Source organism: Lepidochelys kempii, chromosome 2 (assembly GCF_965140285.1).
Source record: "Lepidochelys kempii isolate rLepKem1 chromosome 2, rLepKem1.hap1, whole genome shotgun sequence".
NCBI classification, from domain to species: Eukaryota; Metazoa; Chordata; order Testudines; family Cheloniidae; genus Lepidochelys; species Lepidochelys kempii.
This window is the reverse complement of record NC_136381.1, coordinates 45,671,963-45,687,138: the sequence shown is the minus strand read 5'-3', so window position 1 is coordinate 45,687,138 and position 15,176 is coordinate 45,671,963. Positions and strand designations below refer to the sequence as shown.

The 15,176-nt window shown below is 41.8% G+C and overlaps 1 protein-coding gene across 3 annotated transcripts in view; it reads left to right on the top strand.

Moving 5' to 3' along the window:
• Positions 1-15,176, top strand: part of SLC26A7 (solute carrier family 26 member 7) — a 795,743-nt gene that overhangs the window by 92,731 nt on the left and 687,836 nt on the right. For all 3 annotated transcript variants that reach the window (XR_013635291.1, XM_078851484.1, XM_073330600.2), the window contains 2 exons: positions 11,968-12,105; positions 13,631-13,679. Coding sequence is in view for 2 of the 3 variants with exons in the window: in XM_078851484.1 (XP_078707610.1) it covers positions 11,968-12,105; positions 13,631-13,679 (187 nt within the window). In the remaining variant the exon portion in view is untranslated. The remainder of the gene's footprint in view (positions 1-11,967; positions 12,106-13,630; positions 13,680-15,176) is intronic.

Here is a 15,176-nt window from a genome sequence, read left to right as displayed (position 1 = left end):
TTAGAGATAAACAGGATACTTAAACATGAAAATATGCAAATTTAATCAGCTGTCATACTATCAAGGTACTGTGGATTTATAGGGATTATTCCATCAATAAGCAAACAGAAACTTCAATATGGAAAAAAGATTGAGAGAATGCTTCTCAAAAAACATATGTGAAACATGTCACATCACAGACACTGTTAAGATCAAACTCTTGCCAAAATGTATCTGGTGCTGAGTAATGGATGCAGCAGCTGTGGATGTCCTTAGGAAACTAGTGAATAGGCTGCTTCAAACAGTTTTCTTTCCTCGGGAAGGATACATTGTAAAGGATCTCAGTTTTTCTCAGAATGATAGAGATCAAATTTTGAAATGCATCCAGAATGCAGATAGAACTAAACCAGATCTGAATTTGTCACAGTTCCCCTCAACCATGTCCTGAGGAAAAGTTTGATTTTGACAGGGTCTTCTGGTTGGTATTCTTGGACTGGGAGGGTTTTGGCTATAATGAAATGCTAAAATGTATTATACTGTTCAGCCACTAGGTAGTGCTGTGTGTAACATATCTTATTTAAGCTAACCTCAGCCATTCTTAAGTTTCAGAGTAGAAGCCGTGTTAGTCTGTATCCGCAAAAAGAACAGGAGTACTTGTGGCACCTTAGAGACTAACAAATTTATTAGAGCATAGGCTTTCGTGGGCTACAGCCCACTTCATTGGATGCGTAGAATGGAACATATAGTAAGAAGATATATGTATATATACATACAGAGAAGGTGGAAATTGCCATACAAACTGTAAGAGTCTAATTAATTAAGATTAGCTATTATCAGGAGGAGAAAAAAACTTTTGTAGTGATAATCAAGACGGCCCATTTAGACAGTTGACAAGAAGGTGTGAGAACATGGGGAAATAGATTCAATATGTGTAATGACCCAGCCACTCCCAGTCTCTATCAAACCCAAGTTAATAGTATCTAGTTTGCATATTAATTCAAGCTCAGCAGTTTCTCGTTGGAGTCTGTTTTTGAAGCTTTTCTGTTGCAAAATTGCCACCCTTAAGTCTTTTACTGAGTGGCCAGAGAGGTTGAAGTGTTCTCCTACCGGTTTATGATTCCTGATGTCAGATTTGTGTCCATTTATTCTTTTGCGTAGAGACTGTCTGGTTTGGCCAATGTACGTGGCAGAGGAGCATTGCTGGCACATGATGGCATATATCACATTGGTAGATGTGCAGGTGAACGAGCCCCTGATGGCATGGCTAATGTGATTAGGTCCTATGATGGTCTCACTTGAATAAATATGTGGACAGAGTTGGCATTGGGCTTTGTTGTAAGGATAGGTTCCTGGGTTAATGTTTTTGTTGTGTGGTGTGTGGTTGCTGGTGAGTATTTGCTTCAGGTTGGGGGCCTGTCTGTAAGCGAGGACTTGTCTGTCTCCCAATATGTGAGAGTGAGAGATCATTAAGGAAATTATCTCAACATTATCTGATTCTCAAGTATTATGATGTGAACAAACCCACAGTGGCCAAGGTTGATGCAAGCAGCTATGGCCTAGGTGGTGTATTGTTGCAACAACATGGATCTGGGTGGAAGCCAGTTGAAAGTTGCTCACACACACTAAACAGAAGCAGAAAAACTATGTGCACAGATTGAAAAGGAGTGCCTAGCAAACGTATGGGCATATGAGAACTTTTACAGATATCTGTGCAGATTGGATTAATTTACACTTAGATCATAAACCAGTGATCAGCAGAAAAGAACTGGATTAAGTGCTGTTGAGATGCCACCATATATTGAAAAGGTCAATTCAGTTTAATACAATTGCTAAATACGTTTCTGGGAGAAATCTAATAGTAGCAGACACTCTCTCATGGAGCTTAGTATTGTACTCAATTACTCATGAGCTCAAAAATTATGTAAAGGATGTGGATGCTATGGACTCATGGAGACCAGCGTCAGAAAAGTACACCTGCATTTTTTCATGTTCTGTGTGTATATAAATCTCCTCACTGTATTTTCCACTGAATGTATCCGATGAAGTGAGCTGGAGCTCACGAAAGCTTAAGCTCAAATAAATTGGTTAGTCTCTAAGGTGCCACAAGTACTCCTTTTCTTTTTAAAGAATTATGTATACTTTTACAACAGGCCTCACTCAGTTTGAGAACTGCTGGGCCCAGAATCTGGTGACTGTGTTTGTGTCAAATTGGATGGAGAAAAAGGATAGACAACTACAGCTGTAGTAAAGAAAAATAATTCATTGCCAATATCCTATGCTATTGAGAACAACAGACTTGGAGAGTTCAGTAGAAACCTTCAACATCTGTGGCATGTCCCTCAAAAAGAACAATCAACAGAGCAAACTCTATAGATGGTGGATGTGGAACAAGACGACGACGACTTAGAGATTCCATACCAACAGCAGCCAGTCAGTGCAACTAGTGGACAGTCAGACGATCAAGCTGTGATGCGTTTGGGTCATGTAACTAGATAAGCAGTATGATTCAGAGACTAACAGACTGATCCATATTGAACTTCAAAGACAGCATGATAGTGTAAATTTTATAAATGGTAGGAATGTAGAACTTAAAGGGACAGATGTAATGGAATACTAAGCTGTACCATACTGTTCAGTCTCTAAGTGGTGCTGTGTATAACATACCTTCTTCTTCAAGTACATATCCCTGTGTGCTCTCAAACAGAGATTGCAAAGTAGTATTCGCAGGCCTGCTCCCGCACAAAGCAGTGCCTGCTCTAAACGAGGGAATATAGGAAGGCACGAGCCCATCACCACTCTGTTCTCAACTGCCTGTAGCATGAGATGGAGAGTTCTACTGCCTGCTGTATTCAGCATCCCACCTTAACTTGTGAATTGTTGTTTTACTTATTTGTTTTAGTAATTTTGTTCTTTTAATTAATTTCATTATACCTTTATTTCCCTTTATTTTGTGTTGGTCAAGGGGGGGTCAAGCTCCTTCCTCTTCTCCGATTTTTTGTGTTGGAGCATAATTGTGCCCAAGACCTCAGGGTTTAAGACCGATAAGAGTTGCCACAGGTCCTTTCTCTGTCCGTGTTTGAGGGGTCTATCTGTGTTTGAAGGGTAGAGCCAAGAAGGCAGATAGGATAGACTTAAGCTTATACTAATGGACCGTGCCTTAGCTCCTGGAGGCCCTCTTACTCTGTACATTGACATCTATGTCAAAGACAGCCCAGGTCACTGTTGCTGCTTCATCTGCAGCTCTGGACAATAAGACTTCAGAAAAGAGGAAATATACCTCTCCCAACTTGGAAATAAAGAATGGGGTAGATCATCGCACATGACCCACTCTCGGGAGACCTCTCGTCCCCGTAAGGGTACAGTAGAGGCTCTGAGTGAGTTTGGTACTGAGGTGTTGGTACTGAGAAAGAAGCTCCACTTGAATGTGCCTACCAAAAGAGCAGCTAGTGCAGTGGCACCATCTGCTCCCTGGCAGCATAGTGAGACACACAGGGCTACCATTCATGCCAGTATTGGTATTTTGTAGTACCTCTGAAAGAGACAGGACACTATAATAATCTTGTAATGCGGAAGCCTCTATCTCACCACCTCATACTGACTCTAACTTTGGGTGAAGACATCAGAGCTCTCAACATCTTTCCAGGTTTCTTTCTTCAGAGGGTCTCATTGCTGATGAACCTGAATCACCAATTATGGAGGGATCTGCCAGTACCATCTCCATGCTACTGCTACAAAAGCAGCACGTTGGGACGGATTTAAACCTCCAGTCTTCAGTACCAATAGGGACATTGGAGCTCCCCCCCGCCCTCTTTATTTCAGGGAAAGACTGCACAGACTCAGATTTCTGTACATGGATTCCACTACCCCCGTGAGCCCTTTGCATGAAGATAAGCCTGGGGAACCCACCAGATATCATAGGCCCAGAGATTGATTGTCATTGGGGTTCTTTCCGTTATCCCCTTCAGTTACTGGACCCGTGAGGCCACTATGGCAACCAGCTTCATCAGATATCTAAGAGAAAGCACCAGTACCCACCAGTACTGTACCAGCGACCGGCTTCTACAAACCATCCTATTGTACAGCATACATCAGCACTGTGGAGCTTAGTACCCAACACTTCTCCAGTACTGGAAGATATACAAGAGGAACTGGAGTCTCTGACAGAGGAGATTTCACCTTCTGGAAGGTCCTCTTCGTTTCCAGATGAAGTGGTAATACCACCAGTACCCTCCTATGCAAAAGATTTCAAAACCTTCCAGGAGAGCATTCTGGTTCCAATCCTCAGGACTTCCAAGAGAAGGTCATAACACGGCGGAACATCTCCTATTTGAATGACCTAAGGTCTTTAGCGAGCATATAGACTCCTCTGTCCACACAGTCAAGGATTCCAGGGCAATGCTGCTATTACTGGGAATTTATGTGCCTGCAATGAGAAGACAGTTTAGGAGATCCCAAACCGCTCAAATATCGAGACCATTCTGCTACCATCAGTACACTTTTCCTAAGACTCAGAACCCCTTCAGGAGTTCATCGGAAGAGGGTTCTATTCCAATTACTTCCTGGTTCTCCAGAAAGGAGAATGGTGGAAACCAATCCTTGATCTCTGGAACCAGCACAACTGCGTCCTAGTACAACACTTCAGAATGGTGACACTAGCCATCATAATTCCATCCTTAGATCCAGGAGACTGGTTCCCTATCCTCAATCTGCAGGACACCTCTTCCATGTAGCCATCCATGTGTCACACAAGCATTTCCTAAGATTTGTGGTATGGGAAGATCACTATCTATATCAAGTTTCAGAGTAGCAGCGATGTTAGTCTGTATTCGCAAAAAGAAAAGGAGTACTTGTGGCACCTTAGAGACTAACAAATTTATTTGAGCATAAGCAGTAGCTCTCCTTTTCTTTTATCTGTATCAGGTTCTTCCTTTCGGCCTCTCCATTTCCCCAAGAATGTTCACAAAGAGTCTCTCAGCAGCCCATCTATGTCAGTAGGGAATATAGATTTTTCCCATATCTGGTGACTGGCTTCTCAGGGACCTGTGTCATGGATCCACAAGATTGGTGCTACTCCCCTAGCTTTGGGGCAGTTTCTTGGAGGAACCACTTCAGTGTGCCAGACCTCAAGTGATCTCACTCTTTCTCCAGGTTAAGCCACATGGCCTCTCTACTTTCTGAGACTGAACTTCTGGGGCTTCAGCACTCCTGCTTAACATGGTGAACTCTGTTCAGTGAGTCCAACCGCGATAGATTCCTGGTAGAGACTTATGCACTCTTCAGGGATTAATGCAGCTCACCAAGCATTTGCAGTGACACAAACAGCATCGACAAAATGGTAGGGTTTAATAGTCAGCTGGAACACATCATAGGACGTCCTTAGGTTAGCAAATGAATATTAAAGCATAGACCAATTTGGTTAGCCCAGAGCCAAACCAAGCTGTAGTGAACCCCATTGTTCAAGCTGTGTCTGTCTCTCAATCTGACCTTCTTGGTCAGATCCCAGGTGAGAGTCCCCAACACCTTCCAGCAGCCAACGCTTATCCCCCAACCAAGACCTTCCCAGTCCTTTGTTTTCAAGCTGGAAAATACAGCTCAGTTTTCCTGCTGTGGGGTAGAGAAACCTCTCTCCCTGTGATTCGTTGGTTGCTAGGTGTCAGTGTCCTGGTGTTTGGGTTTTCTGTTGTTTTCTTGGATTCTCCATTGATATGGGGTCAACCTCGGCTGTTTCTTTTTAATGACCCGTCCCAGCTCAGACAGCTAAATGACATTCATACCTATCTCTCTTCGCCTGCGCTGAGAACAAACAGTCCTTTTCCACTCACTGGGTAATAATGCAGCATATAATCTTTTATTTAATCTTTTTATTACTGACCTGGGCACAAAAAGTGGGAGTGTGCTAATAAAGTTTGCAGATGATACAAAGCTGGGAGGTATTGCTAATTTAGAGAAGGACAGGGATACCCTACAGGAGGATCTGGATGACCTTGTAAACTGGAGTAATAGGAATAGGATGAAATTTAATAGTGAGAAGTGTAAGGTCATGCATTTAGGGATTAATAACAAGAATTTTAGTTATAAGCTAGGGACGCATCAACTAGAAGTAACGGAGGAGGAAAAGGACCTTGGAGTATTGGTTGATCATAGGATGACTATGAGCTGCCAATGTGATATGGCTGTGAAAAAAGCTAATGTCGTCTTGGGATGCATCAGGAGAGGTATTTCCAGTAGGGATAAGGAGGTTTTAGTACCGTTATATAAGGCACTGGTGAGACCTCACCTGGAATACTGTGTGCAGTTCTGGTCTCCCATGTTTAAGAAGGATGAATTCAAACTGGAACAGGTACAGAGAAGGGCTACTAGGATGATCCGAGGAATGGAAAACTTGTCTTATGAAAGGAGACTCAGGGAGCTTGGCTTGTTTAGCCTAACTAAAAGAAGGTTGAGGGGAGATATGATTGCTCTCTATAAATATATCAGAGGGATAAATACCAGAGAGGGAGAGGAATTATTTAAACTCAGTACCAATGTGGACACAAGAACAAATGGATATAAACTGGCCACTAGGAAATTTAGATTAGAAATTAGACGAAGGTTTCTAACCATCAGAGGAGTGAAGTTTTGGAATAGCCTTCTGAGGGAAGTAGTGGGGGCAAAAGATCTATCTTGCTTTAAGATTAAACTCGATAAGTTTATGGAGGAGATGGTATGATGGGATAACATGGTTTTGGTAATTAAATATTCATGGTAAATAGGCCCAATGGCCTGTGATGGGTTTTTAGATGGGGTAAGATCCAAGTTACCCGGGAAAGAATTTTCTGTAGTATCTGGCTGATGAATCTTGCCCATATGCTCAGGGTTTAGCTGATCGCCATATTTGGGGTCGGGAAGGAATTTTCCTCCAGGGCAGATTGGAAGGCCCTGGAGGTTTTTCGCCTTCCTCTGTAGCATGGGGCACGGGTCACTTGCTGGAGGATTCTCTGCTCCTTGAGGTCTTCAAACTACAATTTGAGGACTTCAATAGCACAGATATAGGTGTGAGGTCTTTTTTAGGAGTGGTGGGTGAAATTCTGTGGCCTGCATTGTGCAGGAGGTCAGACTAGATGATCATAATGGTCCCTTCTGACCTAAATATCTATGAATCTATGAATATAGGGAAAATTGAGGAACACACAGGTGTCATAAAAATATTACATAAAATTCCCACTTTGTCATAGTCTGTCATCCAAGAGGCCCAGGAGGCAACATCCAGAGCATTAATTTTATTCCAGTTTCTGGGCCTCCTTATCAACCACAAAGAAACCCCATACCATCTTCAGTTCAGAGAATAGACTTTACAGGAGCTACTCTAGACTCCACAATAGCAAGAACCTGCCTACCCTAGGAGAGGTTCTTCACGCTATCCACCCTAATCTCAAATTTACAGTGCAGTCTGCAAACAACAGGGAGGACTTGCCTAATATTTTGGGCCACATGTTGGCCTCTATGTATATGACTCTCCATGCGAAGATGCCTCTTAGATGCCTCCAGACATGAGTAAGAACAGCATATACTTCAAACAAACAGCCTATCCAAACATATCACTGTGCAATCTCATATGCTTGCCAACACTTACTTTGTGCTATACAAGGTCTCTTAGTCACAGTAATTCTAGACAACAGGACAGCAATGTATTATATCAGCTGACAAGACAGAGCAAGTTCCCAGGCCTTATGTGCAGAGTTGCTAAGGCTGTGGCTTTGGTGAATCGCTCATCAGATAGAAATGTCAGCAGTCTACCAGGCTTCCAGAGTACAAGTGCAGACTCCCTGAGCAGACACTTTTGGCAGGATCACAAATGGGATCTCAAGGACTGTCTTCTGCAGCATCTGCCAGAGTATACTGGAGTAGAGCTCTTTGACACCCTGAACAATGCAAAATGTTACCTGTTCTGCTCTAAGGGAGGTCACGGCCATGGTTCTCTAGACCATTATCCTTCTTTATGCATACCCACCTATACCATTAATGCTCAAGAGCCTTCTCAAGCTGCATCGAGAAGGAGCGAGAGTTATTATCATAGCACCTGCTTGGCTGAGGCAAGTGTGGTACTCAAACCACATCCACTACTCAGAGGTAATACCCCTCAGAATTCCTATCACAAAGGATTTGTTGATACAGAGTTCAGGGTTACTTGTTCATTCTAACTTCTCCTCAGTAAATCTGAGAGCATGGCTCGTCAGTAGCTCTCAAGCATGGAATTGACCTTTTTCCCCATATCCAGTATAACGCCCAGTACTCTCAAGACTGACCTACAAAAGTGGAAGTTCTTCCAGTCCTGGTGGTCTTTCCCATCTTCTCAAGCATCAGAAGTTCTGCTTTCCAAGATCCTGATCTACCTGTTAATTATTTGGAGTCAGGAAGGAATTTTCCCCTGGCTCAGACTTCAGAGACCCAGGGTTTGGGTTTTTTTCTTTCTTTCTTCTGCAGCATGGGGTATGGATCACTTTCAGGTTTAAATTAGTGTAAATGGTGAATTCTCTGTAACCTGAAGTCTTTTAACCATGATTTGAGGACTTCAGTAACTCAGTCAAGGGTAAGGGTCTATTAGAGGAGTGGGTGGGTGAGGTTTTGTGGCCTGCCGTGTGATTATGACTAGACTAGATGATTATGATAATCCTTTCTGGCCTTAAAGACTATGAGTCTTTGAGTTAAATACAGGGTCTCTCAATGAGCTCTATCAGAGTACATCTGGCTGCCATCACAGCCTTTCACTCATCCAGCCAGGGCTGCTTAGTCTTTGCCCATTCTACAATAGCCAAATTTCTTAAGGGCCTGTGCAACTTATTTCTTCCTGTTCAACAACCAGTTCCCCAGTGGTACCTCAACCTGGTTTTGAATGCCCTGAGGAACCTATAGTGAACCATCCTCCATCTCTCCTTCAAAATTTCTTTTCTAATTGCCAACACCCCAGCAAAGTGAATGAGGAAGCTGGGAGTGCTTATGGTGGACCTACCATACACCACCTTATACAAAAACAAGGTTATATTACATCTCCATCCTCATTTTCTCCCAAAGGGCTCCTCAGAACATAACCTGAACCAGGAAATTCACCTACCAGTTTTCTACCCAAAACCTCATGCCTCCAGAGAAGAATCAAGCCTTCATTTCTGGATGTCAGGAAGGTCCTTGCCTTGTACCTGGACAGGACTAAACTATTCCATGCCTCTCTTAGACTGTTTGTGATGATTGTGGATAGGATGAACAGCCAACTGATTTCCACACAAAGACTGTCTGAGCGGGTTTCAGGTTGCATCAGGACCTGTTATGAGAATGCATGGGTACAGCCCTCTCATGAGTGACAGTAAATTCTAGAGCTCAGACTCCATCTATAGCTCTACTGAAAGACATTCCGATAGCAGAGATTTGTTAGTCTTCTATCCATACCTTTGCCAAACACTATGCCATCTTACCTGCTTCCAGAGATGATACTGGCTTTGGTAATGCAGTCCTTTGAACTGACCTGGACTTACTTCCTCAGCACCCTCTTCCTCATTGAGTTACTGCTTGGGGGTCTCCTATGGTGGAGCCTCCTTAGGGACATATACTCAGAGAAGGAGAGGCTACTTACATTACAGAAACTTTAGTTCTTCAAGATGTTTTATCCCTATGGGTGCTTTACCTTCTGCCCTCCTTCCCTTCTTCTGAACTGTTAGGCTTTGCAATTGAGAAGGAACTGACTGGCAGCATGCCCGGGCCTCCCTATGTGCCCTGGTTGCAGTCTCTGGTCAAGAGTGCATGGACGTGTGGACCTTCTATGGTGGAGCATCCATAGGGACAAAACACCTTGAAGAACTCAAGTAACCTCTCCTTATTTAAGCTAACCTCAGCCATGTTGGGAAAGCATTAAAGGATCTTATGAAAGACATATCTCTGGTGTGTGTGTGTCTCTCTCTCTCTGAGAAAGAAGCTCTGTAGTTGGCATATCTGATACAGAAGCCTGATCTGCTAGTAGCAGCACTGCAACCTACTGTGTACAAGAAGTACATGACATTAGCTTCTCAGTCAGAGTAGGTTTTGGCCTTTGCAGGTCTCTTTTCCTCTTCGTATGTTACACCATCCACTGCTGCCAGTTATAGTAATGCTGGGATGATAGGGACCAGGGTACGTGTTCGTCTGAACATCAAGCATTGTACTGGGCTGCTGTTAAAGCCTCCTGTGGGAGTGTTTCTCCATTCAAGAATCCCTTGCCCTATATTTTTTCCTTTCTTCAGCTTTCTTTAATGCCGTATTAGTATTTTTAACTGCCATTTCAGGTTTTTCTGTTCAGTTGGCTGTGATATGGTGATGAAGTGAAATGATATAACTGAATTCCCATTCCTGGGTAAATTGCACAAATACTCTGCAAGTAAACTAGACTAGTTGTCTGAAACTACACAATTTGGGATACTGTGCCTGCTGAAATGTGAAACGCTTCATGGCTTTGTCTATGATGATGGTCGCTGCAGTACTGTCTGACAATTTGACTAGTTCCCAGAGGTCTGAAAAGTAGTCTACAGTAACTAGGTAGTTTGTGTGGTTTGCAGTGAAAAGGTCCATTGCCATTTTGTTCCAGGGTCTATTGGGAATGTGCTGTGTATTTTCATTGTACACAGTAGGTTTATTTCATGCTTTCCCTGTGCTACTTGGTGAATTATCTTTGTGTTTGCTCTACTTATTCTCTGCAATTTACCGGAAGTTTGTTCACTAGCTTTTCACACCTATGATTCTTGCTAGAGTTAGAGTGGGCTCTCTGAACATTCTCATTCCAGTTCCTGCATCTATTGTCCCAATTACTAACCTAGTACAAATTAGATCTTTCAAGATTTAGTAATTTCATGAGTCAGCTATTTCATACAGTCTGGCAATATACTGATCTTTTGTTTCTCCAGATTCTTGATGACCCCTGTTGAAAAGATGCCTTTTGTATGTGACTCTTTTTGTGGGTTGAAAACATTTTTGAAGCACTTCTAGGTTGTTTCCAGGGTCCTCCTGCTGTGCTGTTAACATGTCCAGAGGCTGTTGGAGCATGAGGCAGTCTTTCCTAATTACAGCTAATAGTGTGGTTGCTCTTACTTTGTTTTCCTTTTTATCCAGCTCTATTGACATTTTTTCATAGCTTTCCTCCTGTGATCTAAAAAATATACAGTTGCTAAACACATTCTATTTCATGTCCATCTGCTCAGGGACAGGAATTTGGTATGTTGCCATGATTATGGTTTTCTCTTGGTTTGGTTTGTAATAGGTGAAATCAGAATTTAAGACTATCTGTAGGAGATGACTCACTTCTGACACAAGGTTCTATGTGCAAGCATAAAGAGAGAGAGAGAGAACTGAGACAGTGCGACATGCAGGCTATACTCCTTGCTCCACATCTCCAGTGTTCTTGCATCAATTGCTTCCTGAAAGTAGAATTCTCTTAGGTCCTAGACACGATCATACAATAACACCCCCAATAGGAAGCTGTTTATCATACCATTAGGGATGTGTCTGGAAGGCACAATTAAGCTCATATTACTTTGGAACCCTTGGAGTTGGCTCTAACTTGTGTTATTCTGGCTAGTTGAGAGTGGTTCTAGCTTTATGCCTGTAGTTGAGGATAATATTGGGAAGATCAGAAATGGCTTCTGCAGTTCACAGATGATTCAACCTTGCTTCAGATTAGCTCAGCCTACTTCTTCATCTGTTAGAGCTTTAGATGCACAAAAAGCTCAGTAATTTTATCTACTGGGTAGAAATTCTTCAGGTGACACTCAGTAAATACCTTTAAATACTCTTTTAATTTTACTTATATTTCCTCCTCAATTTAAGATAGAATCATGTGTGAAGACTGATCAAATTAGTAATCTGTTAAAGCACCATGGTAACTCAGAATTTTGTCACAGGATTGTTGTTTGGTATTATCTAGGGTTTTTAAAGAAATTTCCCCTTTTTAAATCTTAAGGAACTAAGTCTTTTGTTTATTCTATCCCAAAGGAATCTTTACAACAGGTAAAGATAGTTTCAGTGAACAACCCGCTAGTATTTCTGAATGCCAAGAAGTTCCATCGTGACCTAATAAGGATAATCCAGAAGGACAGTGCAAGCACACAGCCACATGATGATCTAAACAAGGTAGATTATACTGCATGCGTTAGTAATGATGAGACTTACTTGCATTTCTCTTGTGCATTCCATCAGAAGATTTCATAGCATTTAATTAGATAATGCAGTAGAAAAATCAGATTATACTATAAATTAGTTGTTTATCATGGAATAAAATTCAAGTTTAAACTTCAGGAGATTAAATATATTTAGTTTTTTCTATTATTTTGAAAGAATATCTCTAATATATTTGTTTATGTGATTCAGTGAAAGATGCTAATGCGCTGATCCAAAGTCCATGGGATGCCTTCCATTAACTTTAGTGAACTTTGGATCAGGATTTAAAGGCCTGATTTTCAAAAGAAATGATTACCCACTCTTCAGCTGTAGTCAATGGCTACTGCAGGTGCTCAACATCTCTGGAAATTGAACTCTCAGTTTCCAATTCTCCTCCCATGCTACTGTAAATCAGGAGCAACTCATTTGGAACCAGTAGGGAGTTAGGTTGGTAAAACTGTTGAGAATCAGGCCCGAAAGTAATAACTCTGCTTAATTTTCTGCACTGCTAATATTTTTGGGGAAAATAAATAGAATATTTGAAAACAAATGCATATGACTGTGGTTCTAGGGAGTGTCACCAAAGGCATCCTGCAATTCCAGTTTACCCACTCATACCTATTCCAGTTTTAGGGGAGTGAGAGAATTTTACTGTTGCTGATGCTTTTTCTTTTAATACTGGGAAGGTACTGCAAAACTGTAGTGAGAGGAGCCATATAAATACCTAAATAGAGAGAAATGCATTTGATTTGTGTCTGAAATTAGTTTAGAGGTTCCTTGGTGCAGGGATTTAGTCTGTTCTCTGTACTTAAAAGAGCTTAACACTGGAACTGGGTGAAATTTTTTGCACAGTTTTTTGTAGAAAATTGGCCTTTTTTCAAAAGATAAAACTTTTCGCAAAAAATTATCAGCATTGATTTTTTCCATTTTTGTGAAATTTTCTGTGATATTTTTGCTGAAATATTTATCATAAATGTTATATTTCAAAAGTATTAACAGTTTTGTTGATCTAAAACTCTTTTTAGTAAATTATATTTTTGGTAAATGAAGAATTTAGAAAATGGTTTCAGTAGAATTGAATTGAAAATATTGCACATAATTTTACAGAAAATGGGTCCATTTTGAATCCTGTGAAATGGAAACAACCTTGAAATACTGAAATTTTTCAAAAAATTATTTTCCTGTCTTTTGACCAGCCCTGTTTAGCATCCTTTGAAGAGTCATTAAAATAATACATCTGCTGAACCCAGATTCCGGTTGGTGGTTGGCTCAGAAGGTGAAAGTAAGCTGCAATAGTAAACAGGTTGAGATAGCTGGGAAATGCTTGCTTCCTTTATTCCACAAATACAATGGATCCACAACACTGAGTTACAGAAAGACAATTTTGATATTTTTTCTGGACTCTTAATTCTGTTTCTCAGTAAGGAAATCAACAAAGGAGGCATGAGACCTGAGTCGTCCCCCCCAGTACTTATATTGTTCATTGCTTTTGTTTCAGTGTGAACAGAACACGTTGCTCAATCCAGTATCCAATGGAAATTGTCATGGTGAGTTTACCATGTAAGATACAAGTTGAAAGTAAGAGGGGGTTTCAAGTGCATCAGCTGGTTCCAAATTTTTCCATTTATTTGTAAATGAGTTTTCATTCCATAGACACACACCAAGTAAAGCATAGAATCATGTAGGGCTGTAAGAGACCTTAAGAGATCATCAAATCCAGCCCCCTACACTGTGGCAGGACCAAGTAAATCTAGACCAGGTGTTTGTCCAACTTGTTTTTAAGAGCTTCCAATGATAGGGACTCCACAACCACCCTTGGAAGACTATTTCAGAGCTTAACTACCTTTATAGTTAGAAAGATTTTTCCTAATATCCAACCTAAATCTCCCTTGCTGCGGATTAAGCCCACTACTTCTTGTCCTCCCTGCAGTGGGTATGGAGGACAATCGATCACCATCCTCTTCATAACAGCCCTTAACATATTGGAAGACTTATCGGGTCCCCTCAGTCTTCTTTTCTCAAGAATAAACATGGTTGGGTTTTTTAACCTTTCCTCATAGGACAGGTTTTCTAAATCTTTTTATAATTTTTGTTGCTCTCCTCTGGACTCTTTCCAGTTTGTCCACATCTTTCCTAAATTGTGGTGCTCAGAACTGGACACAGTGATCAAGCTGGGGCCTCACCAGAGCCAAGCAGAATCATAGAATCATAGAATATCAGGGTTGGAAGGGACCTCAGGAGGTCATCTAGTCCAACCCCCTGCTCAAAGCAGGACTGATCCCCAATTAAATCACCCCAGCCAGGGCTTTGTCAAGCCTGACCTTAAAAACTTCTAAGGAAGGAGATTCCACCACCTCCCTAGGTAATGCATTCCAGTGTTTCACCACCCTCCTAGTGAAAAAGTTTTTCCTGATATCCAATCTAAACCTCCCCCACTGCAACTTGAGACCATTACTCCTTGTCCTGTCATCCGCTACCACTGAGAATAGTCTAGATCCATCCTCTTTGGAACCACCTTTCAGGTAGTTGAAAGCAGCTATCAAATCCCCCCTCATTCTTCTCTTCTGTAGACTAAACAATCCCAGTTTCCTCAGCCTCTCCTCATAAGTCATGTGTTCCAGTCCCCTAATCATTTTTGTTGCCTTCCGCTGGACTCTCTCCAATTTTTCCACATCCTTCTTGTAGTGTGGGGCCCAAAACTGGACACAGTACTCCAGATGAGGCCTCACCAATGTCGAATAGAGGAGAACGATCACGTCCCTCGATCTGCTGGCAATGCCCCTACTTATACACCCCAAAATGCCATTGGCCTTCTTGGCAACAAGGGCACACTGTTGACTCATATCCAGCTTCTCGTCCACTGTCACCCCTAGGTCCTTCTCTGCAGAACTGCTGCCTAGCCATTCGGTCCCTAGTCTGTAGCGGTGCATTGGATTCTTCTGTCCTAAGTGCAGGACTCTGCACTTGTCCTTATTGAACCTCATCAGATTTCTTTTGGCCCAATCCTCTAATTTGTCTAGGTCCCTTTGTATCCTATCCCTACC